The sequence below is a fragment of the Lagenorhynchus albirostris genome, chromosome 4, assembly GCF_949774975.1.
Source record: "Lagenorhynchus albirostris chromosome 4, mLagAlb1.1, whole genome shotgun sequence".
Taxonomy (NCBI): domain Eukaryota; kingdom Metazoa; phylum Chordata; class Mammalia; order Artiodactyla; family Delphinidae; genus Lagenorhynchus; species Lagenorhynchus albirostris.
Genome location: NC_083098.1, coordinates 28,949,825 through 28,972,378, shown reverse-complemented (window position 1 = coordinate 28,972,378; position 22,554 = coordinate 28,949,825). Strand labels below are relative to the sequence as shown.

The 22,554-nt window shown below is 36.1% G+C and overlaps 1 protein-coding gene across 1 annotated transcript in view; it reads left to right on the top strand.

Moving 5' to 3' along the window:
* IQCM (IQ motif containing M) overlaps window positions 1–21,381 on the top strand; it is a 343,551-nt gene extending 322,170 nt beyond the window's left edge. Inside the window, exon 13 of the mRNA XM_060147491.1 lies at window positions 21,278–21,381. Coding sequence (XP_060003474.1) covers window positions 21,278–21,381 — 104 coding nt within the window. The remainder of the gene's footprint in view (window positions 1–21,277) is intronic.
* Window positions 21,382–22,554: the final 1,173 nt, after the last annotated feature.

Genomic DNA, 22,554 nt, shown 5'->3' with positions numbered 1-22,554 from the left:
AAAGTGGCATATCTTACTTATCACCTTCCTCTTCACAGGCAACTTTTCATGAGCTCAAGGGCCACCTTCTGTATTCATTTTTGTCAACCCATACTGTGATACAGTTATCTACTCTCACCTTTGTCCTTCTGTTATTCTGGCAACAGGCTACTATCATGGTGTCTGTAATCTCTTCATTCTACTCCTTGTTTTTTAAACTGTCTCCTCATGTTCGACTGTAAGCCCTTTAAGGATAGGCATCATGGCTTCCTCATTTTTAGCAAGTGTCTGATATTTTGTAAGCACTTAACTGTGTTCAAGGTATTAATAAAGAGGCAGATTAAGACTATTTAAAAATTAAATCCTGAAATATAGCTAGTGCCACAACTTTAAACCAGTAGGCTCTCTCTCCCTCTCATATCGTTCTAAAACAGTCTTTTAGGATGAACGGCAATAGCACCCACTCCCCGCATCTCCCCTTCTCCTGCAACACGTGTAGAAGATAAAAGGGATGGAGTTCTGAAGTGGATAGTGTAGGATGTACAATTTTTTAAGTAATAAAGCTAAATCACCCACAGCTAGATTATAAACACACTGTGGAAATAGCTGTTTCTGAGTAAATTCTTAACTCAGAAATAGCTGTTTCTGAGTAAATTCTATTTAACTGAGTGGCAAATAATCGTTTGTCATGTAGGGCAGGAAAAACTTTTCCTCTACCCTCTTAGGTTTATGAATGAGACTTGCAAGTTAAGCTGACAAAAGACAGACTAACAGGAAAAAAAGCATGCATATTTTATTGACTTTAATACTTTTACATGCAGTGTATGGGGAGGGGTTCACAGAGAAGAAGTGAAAGCCCCAAAGAGTCAGTTAAACCTGCGGGCTTATATACCATTTTACCAAGTAACATTAGGCTGTGGAGAAGTAACTAGACAAAGGAAAAGGGGTTTGGGCTTCTAGGTGTAGCAAATTTTGGGAAGGTAAATATATGGGGATACTAATGGAACATATGGATTGTTTAATAAGGTTTGTTATGCAGGCTCAAGTCAGTGACTCTGCAGTGAGATTAAAAGTCATTCTCTTCCAGTTACAGGAGAGGGGAGGAGAACACCTTCACAAAGGAAAATGTATGCCCTGCTTTTAGGCAGAAAGTGGAAGAGCAGAGAGTTCTTCCTGCCTCTGCTGCCCTTCAGTTGCCCTCAACTCAAAATAATTCTTTTGCCAGAGTGACGTATTTTGGGACTGCATATTATGATCCCCTTCAGTCACATAATGCAATTATAACTATTAATATGACTCCATATCATTTTCTTTACTGGAATTGAAGCTTCTTATCTGTAAAATGAAAGAAAAAACTGAGCTTAGGTGATCACCAGTGTTCTTCTCAGGTCTCAAATTTCATTAGAAGACATACTTTCCATCATCTGTCCTACATGATTTTCACATTCATAGAAACTGTAACTTCATAAGAAATTCTAATGTATAACATACTCCAGAATGTTCTATAGAGAATGTGAGGATTAATAATGGAGGAATTTAGCCCATCCTTTCAGTCGACATTTGGCCAAAAAGATCCAGCTGTTCAAATTTAATAGTCAATTTTGCAGCTGAATATTTAAAAATTTCTGAAATCAGCTACTCAGTTTGTGACATAACTTTAATTGTACACTTAAAAAACAGAATTGTGTCAACTGTGTTTTATTGAATATGCCAGAATGCTGTCCATCTGATCTCAGTGTCACATTCATGTGGTAAAAAATTCTAGTGTCTAATTTGGAATCTGCATTATCCTTAGAGGGCCATAGAGATATTCATTATCCACATATTTCAAACATAATTTAATGACTAGAGATCCTCTAAATTTCCTAGATTTATGAGCAAGTCAAAATATATGTATGATGCATTTTGTCTCTGGTTTCTATCACCTACATCATTTTTTAAAGTGTCTACATATGGCAATGGAAGCAATTACCAGTCTAACTAGACTTAAAAATCTTAGAATATGAGGGCACAAGAGATTCAAGACAAGGACAATTAGTATTACTATTTTAGCCTGGGAACAGGCAGGGGTCTCAAGATACTTTTAATGCTGGTGTTGTCCCATTAGGACATATGTTTGTGTGTATTTCAGGGTATTGATACCACAGTATAATTTTCCTTTTTTTTCTCTGTTCAAGAATATGATCAATAATGTCCAAATAAGACTAAAAAGAAAACTCAAGTTTCCATTTTTTTCATTTTGGTCTAAACTAGATGCACCAGCCATTGTTAATATTGATGAGCTTAAGTATGTGTCATTGTCCTAACTGATGTATCCAAGCCTCTGGGTGATTCTGCCTTTGGCATCACTGAAACTTAATGTGAACAATATCATTCAAAACAATAACATAATAGGGCCTTTATTGTTGGTTCATTAGCATATAGCAAGGGATTATTTCCTTCTGGTCTGCAGGAGATTTTTTTCCTTTCTTCTCACTGACTCTGTGTTTTTATCTGAGAAGATTGCTGTGAATGATCAGGTGCCAAATACAACATGAGCTTTTTATCTAAGTTTTGTAAAAAAATAAAAGGACCTGGGAAAGTACCCATTCTGCCACTAGAAAAACTTTATAGTGGAAATTAGAATTATAATATGGCATGGTGTCATATTAAAGCTAGGACCCACTGCCAATTTCATTGTAATCAGTTTACCAGGCATCCATGGAAACAACTTTTTCCCTGACTAAATTACTATACATCCCCAAATTTTGGAAACGAACTCTACACAGATGCAGAATCAAAATAGAACAAAACAAAGAGTTGGCAATATTCCATTGAATTAAGGCAGTGGAGGCAAATAGTTTGTGTAATTCAGCCATTTTTCCAACTTCACCCCCACAAGTATTTTTATTTATTATCTGAATTCACTCATTCATTTATTCAAAGGTTTATTGAGCATCTACTATATAGTAGGCATCATTCTAGGCACATGGGGATACAGCTCTGATCTAAATAGTCAACAATTTCTGCCAGCCAAGAGTTTATATTCTAGTGGAGAGAAACAGAAAATAAACAAAATGAATAAAATACACACTGTGTTATATGGTTGTAAACTGTATGGCAGAAAGGGGCTAGAAGTGGTTAGGATGTCCTGGGAGTAGGTGGTGCTTCAATTTAAATGGAATGAGCAAGGAAATCTGCATGTAGAAGGTGCCATTTGAGCAAACACCTGAAGTGGTGAGGAATTGTGCCAGGGGGATCATTGAGGAGAAATTCTAAAAAAAGGAACAGCAAGGCAAAGAACCTGAAAGGAGAGTGTCTGGAGTGTTTCAGGACAGCAGGGGAGCCCGTGTAGTTGGAAGGAAATAAATGAAGAGGTGCATAGTTGGAGGGGAGGTTACAGAGCTAAAGAGGCAGGGGTCATTATCAAGTTTTTGGCTTTTAGCCTGAGGGAAATGGGAAGCTTAATGGAGTGTTGATCAGAAGAGTGACAAGATTTACTCTGGCTGCTGTGTAGAAAATAGACTTGAGGGGTGGGAGGGTGAGGCAGAAAGAGGCAGAAGCAGGGACTAATAAGAGCTATTGCAATAATCCAGGCAGGAGAGAATAATGGCTTGGAAAAGGGTGGTGACAATGGAGATGATGAGAAGTATTCAGATTCTGAATATATTCAGAAGATAGAGCCAGCAGGACACGCAATGGGAGAGGATATAGTTATGTGAGAGAAAAGGAGTCAAAGTCTAATGATTTTAGCCTGAACAACTAAAAATGTTGGATTTACTGAGCTGAGGAAGAAGAGGAAATGTGAATGAAGCAGCTTTGGGGGAAATTCAGTTCAGTCTTAGACGTGAATTTTGAGATGACTAATGCACATTTAAGTGGTGATTGCAAGAGGTCAATTTGGTACCATATCTTGATGTTAGTGAGATATTTTTTTTCAACTAAATCTTTAACGGCAATTTTTAATAAGAACTTTTAAGCAAAACGTGTTTATTTAAAAAACAGAATGTAGGCACATGAAACCCAATTGCAGACAGCAGAGCCATGCTACATGGGATTATGGGTTATGGAATGTCAACTTGCCTTCTCTCCCTCTTTCCTGAACCACAAGATCTCTTAGCACTGTTGCTCTTTGCATATTTGCTTTATTCTGCCCATTACTATCTCATTTCCTCTGCTCTATAACACGTTACTCTTCACAGCAGCAATGTCAGGCAGAATATATACCTATGACTCTCCAACTTTGATGCTACTGAACAGAGAATTGGGAAGAGATATGTAAAATCTTCTCTAGTCAGTCCAGGATATCACTGAAAGTGTTCATTTTTCTTACCCTTGATATGCAGTGGATTTTAGGGTCCCCTTTCACATCAAATCTGGAGCTTAGAGAGCTACTGAAGCTGGAGATATCAATTTGATAGCTATTAACAAATGTATAATATTTAAGGGCATAATTCTGGGGAAGAAGGGGGATAAAGATAGAGGAGGTTTCAAGGCACAGAATTTGATACCAAGTCAGAGAGAAGGAAGAATAATCCTTAAAAGAATAAGAAGCAGCAGCTCATTATGGTAAGAGAAAACTAGAGTATTGCCTTACCTAGAAATCCTGTGAACATCCTTCCAGATGAGACTTGAAAGGTAGGAAGGGGCCAGACCTTTTAGAGCCTCACAGATAATGTTAAGAAATTTTTTGTTTATCATAAGCCAACAGTTGGTTTGTGTCTTGAATTCGGAATGTTACAAAAATTTCAATCTAAATATTTCATTTCCTTTCAGAAGGTCAAATGTTTCAATCCTATCAAATTGGCCAATGTGCCAAAATATCTTGAAAATATAATTTTTAGTTAGACGATTTAAAATAATGAATTTTTAAAATTTTAAAACTAGAAAATTTCAATGTTCTGGAGAAAAAGAACAGATTATAAAATATTATTCTAAACTTTAATTTGACCCAGTAGTTTAATGTGCTAATTCATGTGTTTAAAAATTAGAGACTGACGTAAGCTAGTGTGAATGGTGGCATGATTACATTAAATCATAGAGATATTTTTCCCTACCTATTTTCCCTTCATTTATAGCAAATACAAGCTGTAAATCTTAACTAAAGTCTTGAATAGGCACACAATATTTAAACCCTTTTTAAAAAGCAGAAAGATTTGTGTTTATTGTTTTTTATGTACACATTAGGCTCAGTTAGATAAAAGTAAGTGAAAATAAACCCACAACATATTTTTAGTTCATTTTTTATTGCAGAAAAATGCATTTCTTATCTCTGTTACCACATGAATATTAATCTGGTATCTTGTTAGAGTCACTGAATGATCTTAAAGACTGAGTGGCCAGTGAGTGCCATTTGTGAATCACATCAACAATTTCAGATGGTCCCTATCATCTGTCACTGCACATTGTCATCTCAGCTGGGCAACCCTGGCAATATTGCAGCAGGCTATTGTTTATTGAGAAAGCTAATATTAGGAGTAGATGTGATAAGAATGCCTTTAAAAAACTAATTGAATGCTATCTGTTTTTGGCAATAGCATCTTATATCTCTCTGTAGTTTATCGCTTTAGAGTCCTTTATTCAGTCTTTTTATAAAATCCCATTATTTAAAAATCGAGGGCAGAGTTGTGACATGTAAGGAGCTTTATATATTACTCTGATACTCAAAGATAACCCTTCTTCCTCTACTGCTCAACAAAACCTGCATTATTGAAAAACATGGGAAAACCTGCCGAAAACGTTGAGATATGAGTCATAATCTCAGTGTTCATTTCAAACATCCTCCAAATGTTTATAGAAATGTTTAGAGAGGAAAAAGCAAAGTCAAAATGTTGAAAATATTAAGAGTGAGGGGATTTCTATTCAGTCATGCCCATGTTTTTCAGCTCATTCTTCCTATTATTTGATTACAAAATCCTTAAACAGGGCGGATAGATGGAGAGATACATGATAAAGTCCAGTAAATTATTAATTGTAGAATCTAAGTGGTTTTCATTGTATAATTCATTCACAGTTTTAGTATGTTTGAAAATATTCATAATAAATTGTTGGAAACAAAATACTCAAATATTACCCTCTGGCCCTGTCAATGAAAATGGAATAGACGTCTGCTTATTTCATTAAATGATTATTTATAGTAAATTTAAATTAAAATAATCTTGCAGCATCTAATACTATTTGCTAAGGAAATTCCATACTTCCAATCTGAATTTAAAGAGACATAAACTGGGAGGAAGAATCAATGAATTATAATATTTAGGAAAAACACAATGGAATAGCAAGAAGATGTAAATGGGAATTGTGTTTATGTTTTTGTAAAAGATCTGGAAAGAAACCAGAGTGCAAAAAGTCCCAGTTCTTTCCACAGAAGTGCATTAACCCGATTAACTTTCAAACTAATGTTTGAAATAATCTGAGAGTGGAAATTGTATTTTACTTATTTTTTTTTCTTTTTTTCTACAAAATCCTTGCCATCCATAAACCAAAAAGTAGGAGCTAACTTAGCTCCTGTTGACAAAGACTTTCTCCTTTGTTAGGATACTCCTCTGGTTTGGCCATGGCATTTTGGGACTTGGGCATAGTTCTTCAGAGAAAGAGGATGAAAGCAGAAGTATCAGATGGGCTGTAGGCGCCCATCTATGTAGTAGCACAAATACCAGCTGAACATATTTTTGGTCAGGTACAAAGAAACAAATGGCGGATGGTTTCCCCAAATGTTGTTTACCCTTCTGATAGTCTTCCCAACAACCATCACATATAAATATGTATGGTATTTATTTTAGTGTTTAGCTGAGAACAAATTCAGCAAGGTGCTCTGGTACCAATATTTATTGTTTGATATGAACTTACTGAGCTTTTTAACTGAATGGATTTGGGACTTCCTTTTTTTTATATACAGCAGGTTCTTATTAGTCACCCATTTTATACACATCAGTATATGTACGTCAATCCCAATCTCCCGGATTTGGGACTTCCTTAATGGCTATTCCTAGGCTAAATTTTGCTCATAAAGAATATCCTAAAAAAAATAAAATAAAATAAAAGATGGGATTTTCAGCACAAAGGATTTTGTGCAAAACTGTGGCAGAGGCAAGGGACTTGGCATGATCTTGACCACTAATTTTTATACACACATATCTTGAAAACATTTCTATTTTGTGACAAATGCAAAATATCAAGTACAGTACCTACACTACTTTTCGAAACAGAATTTTCAGGGCAAGGGTGAAGCAGCAATAGTAGCAGCAGCAAAGGATGTAGCAGCAGTGGTGAAAAGTGGTAGGAGCTGGGATCAGGACATATTTCCTGGTTTAAATATACCAGAGAAGAGAAAAAGGAACAAACAAAACTTCCCTTCATTCAGAACACTGTCATTTTAAATGCCTTAAAACAAACATTCTATTTCCTGAATTTTCTTTTTCTTTCAAAATGATGTTAACATTCCTAAACTGGAACCAAGGGATAAATTAAGCTTGATTGACAAAATAGTTTTCATAAATGGTTCTAAAGTAGTGAATGGACAGGGTTACTAAGGAAAGGAGGACTAGGTGAGGACGATGGACCAGAATGCATGAAAAGAAAAAACTGCAAGATGCAGCAGCTCCACAGTCTCTAAAAGGCATCAGCTTCAAGAACTTTTACCAGACAGCAATAATACAATTCAGACAATGAATACTTTATCAGTCAAGGCTCAGCACAGGAAATGAAAAGCACACTAGAAATGTTAAGAAGAAACTGATTTGATGCCAAAAATTAGTACTTTAAAAAATGCTGAATGAAATAATGCCATTTGCAGCAACATGGATGGACCTAGAGATTATCATACTAAGCGCAGTAAGTTAGAAAGAGAAAGACAAATACCATATGATTATTATATGTAGAATCTAAAATATGACACAAATGAACCTATCTACAAAACAGGAACAGACTCACAGACATAGAGAACAGACTGTGGTTGCCAAGGGGGGTGGGTGGGGAAAGGATGTGTTGGGAGTTTGGAATTAGCAGATACAAACTATTATATATAGAATGGATAAACAACAAGGTCCTACTTTACAGCACGGGTAACTAGATTCAATATCCTGTGTTAAACCATAATGGAAAAGAATATGAAAATACTATATACATGTAAAACTGAGTCACTTTGCTGTACAGCAGAAATTAAATACAACATTGTAAATCAACTATACTTCAATAACATTTTTTTAAAAAGACCTGTAAAAAATTGTTGAATGGTGAAGGGATGGTTTCTAGTTTGGATTTCTAGGAGTGACTCTCAGAGCAATGAAGGTCTGACCCACTAGGGAAGTTACCATCTTGGTGGCTGCCACTGGAGCTATGAATACAGGAACACATCCCAGTAGCTGTTCCGGAAATCAGGATGTGAAGTCACGAAGATGTTTTTGTTGCTGCTGCTGCAAATACTTCTAGTCACCCAGGAGTTTAGGTAAGAGTCTTTGGAATACTTGAGCAGAACAAACTTGCCTTTCTTTGACCTTATCTACTAGCAGAAAGAAAAAAAAGAAAAGGATAGAAAGATGGTCTCCACATCACTTTCCCTTCCAAATCTTATGAAAGTGTAGCTAGTTGGTAGTAGGCAATTAACATCCAGAGTCAGTTTCAAGGCCATCTCAGAAATACAGTTTTTGTATCTCCGGTTGCTCTAGATCGAGGTGGAAGGTTGAAGGGAGGAATCAATCCACTACAGAATCGAGATCCAAGAATAGAAGATGTTTATAAATGCTTGTATAATTTTAAATTTAAATTCCTAGAGCTAAAATCATAATGTGCATAAAATATTTGTGTACCATATAAATATATATCTCAGTTAAATATGTATGCAAATAATTAACATTCAGACAAAAGGCAAAAGTACAAAGTCTGTTGACCGGCTAGATTCAAATCTTGAATAGTAGTGTGTATATGGGCATTTTCTTATGATGAGTAAAAATTAGAATTCTTTATCATTACCCTAGATTATGTCAGAAACGAGATCACATGAACCCCTGAATTATATTGGGATAACATTGTGGGATCTATAATCTAGAGTTTTAAACCCAACTTGCTGGGCTCAGCATTAAAATTACTCTGTAATTGAGCCAAGAGTACATTTCACCATTTTTTTTTTTTCTGGTCAAAGGGAGCTGCAAAGGAGAGAGACATCCACGAAACTGAACTTGTGCTAATTACAATTGTGTTTAGGATGACCTACTTAAGGCAAGAAATGCCAGAAAGAGAAGAAAACCTATTCAGCACCATATAAATTTACTAGATTAAGGAAGTACTTTTTAAAATTTTCAATTGGACATGAGTTTTAACCAAGTCTCAATGGAGACCTAATTTTTGAAGGGTTTAAAATTCTTCTGTTCAGAGAATGTTCATGTCAGATAAACTTGGGCCTCTGAGAATGTGTCCACTGCTGTGGAACTTGCAATTAAGCAAGTTTTTTTCTTCGTTCAGAATAATTACAATAATTTTTTAAAAACTTGAGAAATTCATAAGAAGCATCCAATAGAGAAAAAGGACTTGGTCATGATTAGAACATGCCACTAAATCTCTAGGGCTGGGCTTCTTTGTAAGTACAAAATGTTAAGTGTGATGTAGAATGCTTAGAACTGGGGTCTTTTCATGACCTCAACTCCACAAAAATGTTTCTGGGGTGGACTTATTGAAAAACTGTTGCTGGAATTTATCTGTTCAGTTCTTGTGCATCTTTGAGAAAGAAAAATGCCCATTTTCAGCCTGAAAATTAACTTCCATGACCTGTCAGCAGTAGTAGAATGAATCTTGGAGAATCAGGAACAATTGGATCATGTTTACATAGGAGTTTTACATGGTAAAAGTGTATTGGTTTTCATCACAAAATTGGAAGCTCATCTGAGTTCTTGCTAGTGACACCACAGTCTGATACCATAGTGACAGCACAGTCTGTGGGGGTAAAAGGTGATTCCATAAGCCTCTGGAATGATGGAGTGTGGAAAGCTGGATACTGTTGGAGATAGAAACACTGCAGGTAGCCTTCAGCCCACTGGAGGTGGGTACCTATTAAATGAGGTTCTTGTTGGTGGAGATAATTGGATTTTCCTATCCTCATCAAGGCCAGACTTGGTCTTACATTGGAAATTATTATTTGCTTCCAGTGTGACAAAGTCATTGTTACTGTTAGATGTTTCTCAGGTGCAGGCCAAGTGCCTACTGCAGAGCATTTTGGTAGTAGGAAGTGACCCCACATTTGCTTCGATATGACAAAGAGTGCCATCTAGTGGTAAAGTATAACTGTGAGCGAATTTACCCTTTGAACATACCCTGTTCTCAACCTTTCCGCAGATGTGGATCCTGTATGGAAAGGGATTAAATACCTTAATAAATATGCTTGCTCAGAAGTTGTCATTGCCTAGATTCAAGGTCTGGGAAAATGAAACTGGTGGAACTCTACCAGCCTGAGTCTTTCAATATTTCCAAGTTTTGCTCATAAAAGAAGGGAGAGGTGGGAGGGCAGGAAGTTTGGTCTGTGCATTGGTAGATCTCTTATACACACCAGATAGATTTATCTATCCGATTAATTGAAGAAGAGTAAACAAAATGAAATTTCTATTCCTCAGAGTTTAACTTGGGAAATGTGTGTGGGCAGGGGAGCTAGTGTTGTGTATTGAAACCCAATCAGAATGGAGAAAGAATTGTACATTTCAGTTGTCTTCACATCAGAATGTAGGCGCATCAGTGGTAAATAGAGAATATATAGGAAAAAGTTAGAGGAAACAAACTGGCGGTCCATTGGAAGAGGTTGTTTGCCTGTCTGGAAGTTGCATTCACATAGCAAACACACTTTTTTTTTTTTAACCTCAATATACCCAATAAATAAATATATACTAAGGCAGATGCTGATAAACTAATCTCCATCTCAGTAGAGGATGACTGAAAAAAAAAATGAGAAGGGCAATAACAACAGCTAAAATTTATTAAGAAATTATGATGTATTCAAATCTAAATCAAGTGCTTTGTGTGCATTTTCTCATTAAATTCCTATGCTAATCCTTTTAGGTTAAGTCCTCTTATTATCTTCATTTTACAGTTGAAGAAAGGCAAGCTCATCTTTCCTGAGAACACAGAGGCACTAAGTTAGTAGTGCCAGTATTTGAATTCTGTTCTTGCTGATCCCAAAATTTGCTTTGTGCTAAAAATGTCACAAGAATTTTTATCACTTCCTGGTGAGATATTGACCATCCTGCTTTGTTTGTCCTTAGCTAAATCCCATTAAGATCAATTGGATTTCAGTTAGAGCTCAGTAGGTTATAACACAGATGGTTGAACCATCTTTGCTCTTTTCCAGTGTACACATATATTGGAACACTTTAATTTTCTTGTGATTGTTTCTTCTCAGAGGCAATTCAGCAGTTTGAATCTTCACTATGCTATTGTCCTAATATAGACTAAAATAAATAATGAAGCACTTGTTTGAGTATTTCCTAGTGGATTTTTGTAATAATACCATACCACGTTCATTTTATGACAAGGAGATGGAAAACCAAAGAAGGTCAAGAGATATACTAAGTTATGGAGAACATCTGGGGTAAAATGCATTTGTACACATTTTTTCCTAGGATTTTAAAAATGTGTTTTCTAGATGGGCCTCCTCCTCAAGTTAATCTCATGTATTTGTTTGGAATGTTAGGATCTACATCAACTCAGAGAAATTTCTTATTTGTGTGTTTTACATATATTCTAAAGTCTTACGCTTGTGTTACTTTGTCTTTTTCTATCACCCCCTTAAAGAAATATGATGAAGGATTTCTATTTGAAAATTCTAGAATTGCTCTTGTATTTTCATCTCTAACATCTTTGCTTCAAAGCCTCATTGCTTAGCCACTGGTCAGAGAATGAGAACCAGCTCATGGAAGATGCCCAGGTCACTTTTATGTAAACCTGGCTGAAGGGCTCTTACTAAGAGTTGATTTCTTGTAATTGGGCCTGAAAGATCCAAAACAGTTTCTGACAGGGTGGAAGAAGTTGGCAGTCTTTGCCTTAGTAGTCATGAGTACAGAGTACTTGGAGACAAGTAAGTTGTCCCAGCCATCGATTAAACATTCTGTTCCAAACAGAAGGATGACACCATATTAAGAATTAAGAATTCTATTCCCATAGTTTATTACATCAACATTTTTAGGGAGAAAAAAATCATATGATAATATCAATAGATACTAAAAGAGGCAGTTGAGAAAGCTGAAGAACCATCTAAATAAATAAATAGGTATATAATTAAGTAACTAACTAACTAAATAAATCTGATAGGAAATCTAGAGAACTACATATTTAAGGTAGGAGCAGGAAAGATAGTACTCAAAAAGAATACAGAAGAAAAGAAAAATGACCTTGCTTATACATAAAACTTTCAAAACTTTTCTATGAAAAAACACCATAAGCAAATTTATTTAAAAAATTGATTTGGATTCAAAAAGACTCATGCACCCCAATGTTCACTGAAGCACTATTTACAATAGCCAGGTCATTGAAGCAACCTAAATGCCCATCGACAGACAAATGGATAAAGAAGATGTGGTACATATATACAATGGAGTATTACTCAACCATAAAAAGGGACGAAATTGGGTCATTTGTAGAGATGTGGATGGACCTAGAGACTGTCATACAGAGTGAAGTAAGTCAGAAAGAGAAAAACAAATATCATATATTAATGCATATATGTGGAACCTAGAAAAATGGTACAGATGAACGGGTTAGCAAGTCAGAAATAGAGACACAGATGCAGAGAACAAACGTATGGACACCAAGGCGGGGGAAAAGTGGTAGAGGGGTGGTGGTGGTGGGATGAATTGGGAGATTGGGATTGACATGAATACACTGATGTGTATAAAATAGATAACTAATAAGAACCTGATGTATAAAAAATAAATAAAATAAAATTCAAAACAAAATTAAAAATAAATTTGATTTGGAGTGGAATTGCATTTTTGAAGGCAGAGGTTTAATACAGTGAGCTATTTAAAATAGGGAACAAGGGAACAATCATAGCAAAATAGACAAAAAATGTAGAGAAACCATTCACAAAACAAAAATCCAACAGCTATTGGATATATGCAATGATGCTCAAAGTCACTAGTGGATGAGGAAACTCAGTAGATTAGCAGCTTTTAGACTGGCCAAAATTAAAACAAAACAAAATAATTGCTATTGTTGGCTGGGATATGAGCAAAGAAGTACCATCACACATTGCTGGTAGAAATATGAATTTTACAGTGTTTTAGAAAGCACCTTGACAATATCAATTAAAATTAAAAATGTGTATACTTGTGTTTCTGCACTCCATCTTGAGAATCTATCACATAGAAATAAAACCACTACCTAATAAACAAACAAACATGCTTATTTTAACATTATTTTTCTTTGGAAAAACTGAGAAACAAAGTAAACATTAATCAGTAGAGGAATATTATGGTCTATTCATATCACAAAATACTATGTACCACTTAAAATAATGAATTAGAGCTATACTAGTTAGCTTGAAGGAATTTCCATGAATTAATCCTTCTTGAGTGAAGAAAGCAAAATATGCATGGTACGATGTCATTTTTATAAAACAAAAATAAGCATTATCAAAATTATTTATTGAACACTCATCTATCTGCAAGACACACTCATAGAGATTAGTGTACTGAGAAAAAGAAGTGAATTATTGATATTTTGAAGATACAGGACAAATGTATAAAAAAAGAAGCAATAATATAATGTACCTTAGACCTGCTTTAAAAATAAGTGATATATATAGAGTGCTATGGTTTCCAATGAGTTGTTATAAAAGGTTCTGCAGTCCGTATGTAGATAAAGAATTATTTATCCATTGAAACATGTCACTGATATGAGTCTTAGTTTCCTATAATAATAATCATGATAGCATCAGGTATTGGTGGAAAGAGAAAGTAAGATAAGTAAAGTGCTCGGCACAGTGCCTGGCACAAAATGAATGTACATTAAATGACAGCTGTTATTCTCATTGTTATTGTTTTTTTAAGTGCTGAGATTATACATTTTTTGAAAGAATGTCAGAGGTGACGTGCCCTCCTCACCACATCATATCAGCAGGAACATGCTATCAATATGACTTATCCCCAGTGCTGTTAACCTTAATCACCTGGCCAAGGTAGTATTTGTCAGGTTTCTCCACTCACTATAAAGTAACTTTCCTCCCACCCACCTTCTGCAACCTATTTTTTGAAAGCATATATCTAAGTCCAGCTCACACTGGGGGAGGGAATGGGGAGGAATGGAGGAATTCAACTTTTTTCTTGGAGGTGGGAGTATCGACATAAATTATTAAGAATTACTAGATATTTTCTCCCCTTTTATTCATTTATTGATATCAATATGTACTTATAAATATTTCTTTCCTACATATTTCTTTCCTACTATGAGTTATAATCTAAAACTACATTATTCTGTTGTTGTTGCTGAAATTATTCCAACATTAGACTTTGGGAGCTTTTTCAGGTTGGTTCCTGAGTCTCTTTAACGTTACTTTACCCTTTCAGGTTTTTTTTTTTTTTCTTTCAGGTTTTTTTTGTTTGTTTGTTTTGTTTTGTTTTGTTTTTTGCGGTACGCAGGCCTCTCACTGTTGTGGCCCCTGCCGTTGCGGAGCACAGGCTCTGGAGGCGCAGGCTCAGCGGCCATGGTTCACGGGCCCAGCCGCTCCGCGGCATGTGGGATCCTCCCGCACCGGGGCACGAACCCGTGTCCCCTGCATCGGCAGGTGGACTCTCAACCACTGCGCCACCAGGGAAGCCCTACCCTTTCGGTTTTTGAATGCTTCCTTTGGCACTGCAAGATTCTGCAGACTCATCTTGTATTATCTGCCCTAGTCCTAGAGAACCAACCATCTCTCCAAGGAGTCTTGGTTCCTTTTATTGGAGAATAGTCTTCAGAATGCAAAATCTGAGCACTAGATATGCTCATTGCTACTGAGGTATCACTGTTCCCAGGCTCTCTCAGTGGACAGCTCTAGGAAATATATGTATGTGAATACAAACCCCTGTTTGTACACATAGTTATAATTATTTCAGTATCTATCCTTCTGTGTCTATCCATCTGCTTTTTGTCTTTAGCCTCCAGTTTCCAGTCAAAACACTGTTTTGCATAGTTATTTAGGTAAGCTTCTTTTCCCCCCCACCCCTTTCAATGAGTTGTCACTTTCGATGAAATTTGTATTTCCTGATTGCACAGTATGTAGAGTCAAGTCTTTCACGTGGGAAACATTTCCCTATTAGTAACCAGACTGACTTCTTTCATCTCTATATTCTATAAGCTCCTTTTCTATCTTTTGTGTTTCTATGCTACTCTTACTGTTTATGTGTGCCCTCTAACTTTGTCCTTTATTCCTACTTACTTTGTGTCAGGAGCCCATTTATAACAGGCCTGCTCTCTCATTTCCTTCATCTTGTGAGAGACAGTCTCAATGTGACCCCTTCTCCTTGCTGGCCACCTGTGGTGTGAATCATGCCACCTGAACCCCGGGAGCCATTCACTGGCCTGCAGTTTTAATTTCTGCCACAGCCCCAGTAGTGAAGTTCATACACTCAGTTTGCTCCCTATCCTGACCTTAGGCATCCTTCAGTCAGACAGCCTTCTCAGAATTCTCACATCCCCTTGGGATGCTCTGAATCTCAGTAGCTCTCTTCACATCGCATCGGGCTGTGATTTGTTCTGTAAGGCTGCAGAGCCATCACCTAGGCACTGCCCACAGCTATTGCTGCAGTGCCATATTGGCCACATGGCATTTTCTAAGGGGTTTGCAGCCCCCTTCAACAAAACCCCTTTACTCCCAGATTTTTCCACAACCTATATGTGCTTTCTATCATTGAGGTTTCCCATTTTCTGTTCCCCCAGGGCAAGATACAAGGGCATAGGGTGCCTGGCCCTTTCTCAAGAGTCCATCAGTATTTCCTCTTTCATTCCTCCACCAGTCTGTTAGTCCAATTCTGTAAGTTGGAGAGGGTTCTCACTGTCATCACACAATCTTCCTTACCACATGGCTCCATGTGCTAAGTTCTTCAGATTCTAGTTTCTTGAATCCCCCAAATGTTGTACGTTCTGAGCAAAGCCATACTCTTCCAAGTAGAAGTCTTCCTTTAGAAAATATTGCTATTGCTTTATGTTTGAAAACCTCCTTCTTGAAATGCCATTGTATTCTTTGTTCTAGGATTTTTCTGCTTGAGGGTAATGCATATATGGAATGTCACAAAATTATTCATCTCGTTTAAAATAGCTATGGTTATTAAATAACTATATGTTTTCCATTTTTTTAACAGATTACAAGAGAGAGCTGATTATTTAAAAACTCAAGGATAGAATATTTATTAGCTTTTATAATTTTTTCCTTATTTCAAAATTGATATGTGTCAGAAATGAGGTGATTATTTTCAGTCACCCTCAAGGAATCCATTACTATTGCTTGAATGGCAGAGTCAGGAGAGAGGAATAGTGAGGAGTGGGAAGCAAACTTTTAATATTTCAAAACAATATCCAACTACATACATAATCACAAAAATAGTGGCACATAGAATTTTCTACCTACTCTTATGCAACTTCTGGTCTCTTTGAAAGCAATCCCGGTAGCTGCAGTTATTTCTAGAAGTTCTCCTAGGATATCTCACTTGTGCTCATAAATACACCATTCTAAGCTTCAACATAGAAATTTCACCCCCCTCCCACCCACCCCCTTGCAGTGCTGTCTGCTGTTGTCACTCCAAAGCTCAGGAAGCCTGATGGAGGTGTCTTGCTGCTGCTATTGCCACTAGCACCTGTCCAGGCCATGGTGTGTGGATTCCATATGGGCCTAAGCCAACCTGCTGAAGGGAAAAGCCCATCGCTGTCCTGGCCTTGTAACCCAGTTCCCTTAATCTCAGAGCACTGATACCCTGTTCTCTCAGTATCCCGAGAACATGGTATAGGAAAATAGCTTTTTCAGCTCCATTATTTTCTCATTTGAGTCTTCCTTTCACAAGGCTATAGGCCAGAATCTTTTTGGCGAGGTGGGAGGGTGGGGAAGAAGGGAGTGCAGAGTCAAGGCAAAATCATCTTAGCAAGGGGTAGCTCAGAGCACATGAAACCACTCATCCCTGCCAACAGCCATCATCTTATTGGACCAAGATGAAAATATTCAGCTCACTCTTCTCATATTAAGAATTTTTTTCCCCAAGAAGATTTCTTGGTCTTTCTTTGCAGAGAGATCTCTAGAGGATTTATTCAGCCAGTCTTCATGGACGTAACTCTGTTTGAAATACTTAGATGCACAAAACTTGGGTTCAAATTTGGACCCTTGCAACATATGAGCATCAAATGTAACTACTTAAATACGTCCTTTATTGTTTGTCATCTAGGACTATATTTTTGCTTTGTATTCACTATGATAATCTTCTGGTGGGCAGGGCCATTATACCGCATTAGGTAGATACTTTCATTTTTTAAACTAAATGTCTATGAGTAGCATAATAATTGCAATTGTTTGTTTGTTTTTTTAATTGTTTCTGGATTAGGAAATGAAGACCCAGAAAGGTCTCAGCTAGTGCCTTTTATATCACCTCATAGCCCTTAGCAAGAACCTGAACAAATAGGACTCAATAGTACTCAACAACCTAAATGTGTATTTTATGTTCTAACACAGTCAGTGTTTGTTTTCTTTCCAAGTTGCTCTACAAAGATTCATTTTGAAGCACTGACAGGAAGTAGCCAATAGTGTAGAATAATACAATATATAACCTTGAGTGGGTCATGGAAATGGCATGAAAAATCATAAAATAGACTTGTGAACATAAAAACATAGAGATGGTTTAGAAGAAAACAGAGGACAAAAGCTTACTTTGAGCCTTTGAGGAAAATTTAGTATCCCTTTTCTGAAAATACAGCCTATTAAATGAATATTAACCATATTATCTATTTTTATTTGATTATTTTCCCAAGTTGAAATCATTTATTCAAATTATTGACTATCAACAAAGATCTAACTTCTGATTATTCATTATCTACAATAAAAATGACTTTCTACCGTATATTCCAATCTAGAAACTTGAACATCTCTAATACTGTTATTTTACATAAATAATATCTTCTGTCATAAATATGGATAAGCGAAAAGAACTAAAGCTAAATTATAATTCCAACCACTGTGAATATTTTGGTATTTAATACTGTACATGGTTTCCTATGCATATAACTTTTTTAAAAACTGGGATCACATTATAGATACTGCTTTGTAGCCTGTTTTTCTATTTAAAGCTGATTGTAACATATAAGGGTTTAATAAAATATGTTTCTATGACATATTTTAAAGACCTTGGTTGAAGTTGCTTTCCTCTAGAGAGGTTTTTTCATTTGTTCTTGGGGCCCAACAAACTCTAAATTTATTTAAGGTATTTTGGACCACACAAGTGACATGAACCAGGGCATCAAACAATGGTGGCTTTGAGGCTCTGCTCCATCTACCCAGCCTCATGGAAAAGGGAAAGGTTTCTTGCTGTCCTCTTCTTTGAAGTTTTCTCTTCTCTTCCCTTGCCTTCATTTCCCTGCCCTTCTCTCTCTCTCTCTCTCTTTCTCCTTCTCTCTCTTTATTTTGTGATATTATCCCACCTACTCTGATGTGTAGCCCTCTGGGGCCCCGCACTCCGCTGTGATCTCATGCCGGCCTTCCCATTTTGAGTGAACCTTATGCTTTACCTCCTGACCCCACTCCCCTCACAAGGCTGAAGCTCAGATATCCAGGGCTCAGCAGAAAACCTCAGAAAAAAAAACTGGCTTTAGCACTCAAATATTCACTAAGGTTACTGATTTTACTTTTTTTGGCCTTTGCATTTTCTTCCTTCTCTGCCAATTTAGCAATGCAGTTAAAATACACTTAATATTTTATTCAGGATTTGAGTTGTTTTACAAAAAGATTTTTGTCTGAATCTGTTCTGCCATATGACAAAAATGAAGGTCGAGAATACTTACTTTGAAGGGTTAAAAATATATCATGTATACTTACATTTTTATCCTTCCTAAAATTAATGATCCTTTATTTAATTGAAATATTTATGAAATTATATATTATGCAATTTAGGATTCTGCTCCCAGTCCCACTTCCGGTCACCAACTAAGATTCTGGTCGCCAATTCCAATGTGTGAGTTTTGTTTTTTCCCACGTCAACAAGCAATTCTCTGACACTAGCTGGGTGTCCTACAATTTTACTCAATTCTGACACAATCCACCTGGAGAGAGAATCAGATGCCAGTCAGATCTCCCAGGTTAAGTGCTCCATCCCAGGAGACTGTCCCCCACTTCAGATGCCAATTACAAGTAGTAGGTTATCAAGTTATCCACAACTTGTGTCCAACTTGGCTACAAATCAGAGGTTCCCATAACTCCCTCCTCAGGTTTTATCAATTTGCTAGAGAAGCTCACAGAACTCAGGGAAACATTTACTTATATTTACCATTTTATTAAAGGATAGGATAAAGGATACCAACGAATAGCCAGTTTAAGAGATAAGTGGGGTGAGATCTGGGAGAGTCCTGTACTTCTGTTTTCTGTCCCTGTGGCATCACCCTTCCGGTCCAAGGATGTTTTCATCCATCTGGAAGCTTTCTAAACCCCGTACCACTGGGATTTTTATTGAGGCTTTATCACATAGGCATGGTGGACCATTAACTCTATTTCTAGCCCCTGTCCCCCCCTGGAGAAGTGTTGGTGGGAGGGGGCTAAAAGTTCCAAGCTTTTAATCATGGCTTGGTCTTTCTGGTGACCAGCCCCCATCCAGTAGCCCACCCAGAGTCACCTCATTAGAACAAAAGATGCTGCCAGTGCTGTTATCACTTAGGAAATTGTAAGCGTTTTAAGAGTTCTGTGCCAGGAACTGGGGACAGAGACCAATATATATACATTTGCTATTATCTCACACAATTATTAGTGATTTCTTTATAAAGCCTACATATATTATAACTTCATAGTGTAAATAATAATAATACAGCAACTATATTTTGAATACTTAATGAATTGTCAGGCACATATCTTTATTTTTAACTAATAGACTTTATGTTTTTGAGGAATTTTAGGTTTACAGAAATACTAGTGGAAAGTACAGGGTGTTCCCATATACCCCCTCACCTGCAACCCCTTCCTCCTGTTGCCTATTATTAACACCTTGCATTAGTGTGGTATATTTTATAATTGATGGGTCAATATTAATACATTATTCTTACACATATATCTCTTGACATATGTTTTTGGATCCTTTTAACAACCAGACAGGATAGATATTATCCCTGTTTCAAAAATAAGGAAACTAAGATTGAGTATTAAATTTGGATTCACTCACAAATGTATAAGAACAAGAGCTTGGACCATTATATTCACTTTTTCTTCTATTTTACCTACTTTGAGTAATCCTGTATTTCAGCTATTCTCTGCCTGATGAAATATATGGTTGGTATTGCATATTATCAAAAAAATTGCAGTAGGAAATCATTTAGTCCTAAGATCTCACCTTTAGAACTAACACACTTATCTTGTATAACTACTATATTGGGACATCAATTGGTGATTGCCTTTCCCTGTGATTACACCTGCAATGATAATTACTAATACTAATTATTTCATAAATATTCGGAATGTAGTCTAATTTAGTTTTTTTATTATAAGCCTTGCTCTTTTTCTAATGGCAATATAGATAAACCTGAAAACAACAATGCCCTGCTTCTCCTTTGACAACACATCAAGTCATTCATTTTCTGTTAGTAATGTTTTTGTTTAATAACAACAATAGGTCTTAAAAGGCAAAGTATATGACCATATCTGTAAATTAATACTGTCTAAAATGGTGTCTGCAGTAAATCTATGTTTTTTATTTATTTGAAGGCATTTTATACATAAAGATGAATCAAGTACAAGCCATCTATAAAAATAGTGCTTTGTATTGATTTGAATATCAGTATCAGAACTGATTCCATTGTAATGCAAAAATTTTCAATGCTGTTGTTCTTATGGTCAAACATATGTTGCATCTAATTTATTTATTTCAAGTATGCTGTAGATTGGTGGAATCCAGATTCTGCCATCCTTCCTCTCAACTCTTTGGTCCAACAGTAATTCTTGCTGAATCTCATGGTATGATATATAATGTATCTCAATACACCTGAAGGAAATGTGCCCAAGTCAAATCTTTGTTTTAGCACAACCATAACTGATTTCCTATAATATTTTAAAATTATTTCAAAAGCATGATACATTGTGTCATATAATTTAAAATTTATTAATGTAATTATATATTTTGTCTTACAGTCAGTGGACATCCAATACTCAAAAGAGCTAACATCCAGATTGTTGGGAACCTGGTGGCCGGATCTATGAGAGAAAGGAAAATGAGACAACAGTATTCATCATGAGAAATAAGATAGTATTTTCAATACAATGTTGAAACCTTAAGAGTTGAACCTATCTACCCAAAGACATAGATTAACATAGGCCATGGATTAATTCTGTATCAACAGGAAAAAAGGACAAGCATCTTTGCACATCCAAAGAACTTCAACAAGTCAGTCTATAATTACTAAATATCTTTGGATGAACCATTCATTGGACCTTTTTTTATAAACGACATCTCTTTTATCGTAATGAAGTTGAAATCACATAGTATCAAGAATTCCTTTCATTGGACTTAAATTTGGTTTGTTGCAGTACCAATAAATGCCATAAAGAAATGTTAAGATTCTTATTTCTAGAACCTCACATTTTTTTGGAAATGGTTTCTCAAAATGTGTTTTAAAATATTTTATTAGTGTAGTCATCATATTATGTTTTCCCTATTCTTATTGCTCACTTTAAAGTGAAAAACTGAAAGTTAATATATAGTATTCCTGAATTACCTACCTTAGTTCAGAAAAGATTTGAAGCACAGTGGCTAACACCAGTCTCTAAAGAATCTTGAATTTAATTTTATCTATCCATCATTCATCCATCCATCCATCCAACCATCTAACCAGCATTCATCCCTCTCTCCCTCCCTTCCTCCCTCCATCTATGAATGAGATTGTAGAAATAATAGTAGAGGGAACAGAATCCATGCACAGCACAGTGACTTGATATGAATAAAGAGGCAGGAAATACATGACAGGTGTTCCATTTTCTCAATTCTTGCCCTGATCTATTACCTCTGTAATAGACACTTTGGTTTTAAAAAAAAAATCTCTCAGACTACTTCATGAACTGTAAATATGGAAGGTACTAGAATGAAATTTTTAGAAGGCTAATTACAAGAATCATGTTAAGTCAGGGCCTCACCAAAACCAGAACCAAGATGGACTAAAAAACATGCTGATACCCTATTCAGAAAATGTTAGCAGTAAAACGTTTGATAGGGGGGAAAAGTGATTACTGGCTAAAATATAGAGGTTAGCTTATCTGTGAAATTAAATGATCTGTATTATCCCAGTTGATAATTGAGAGAGCCTGATTTTAAAGAAAAACATTTTATTTCAGTACTGAAAAAAAGCTGGAAAATGCGCAGTTAAATAAAGGGAAAAAAATCACACATGAGTTGAGTCCCAGCATGATAACAG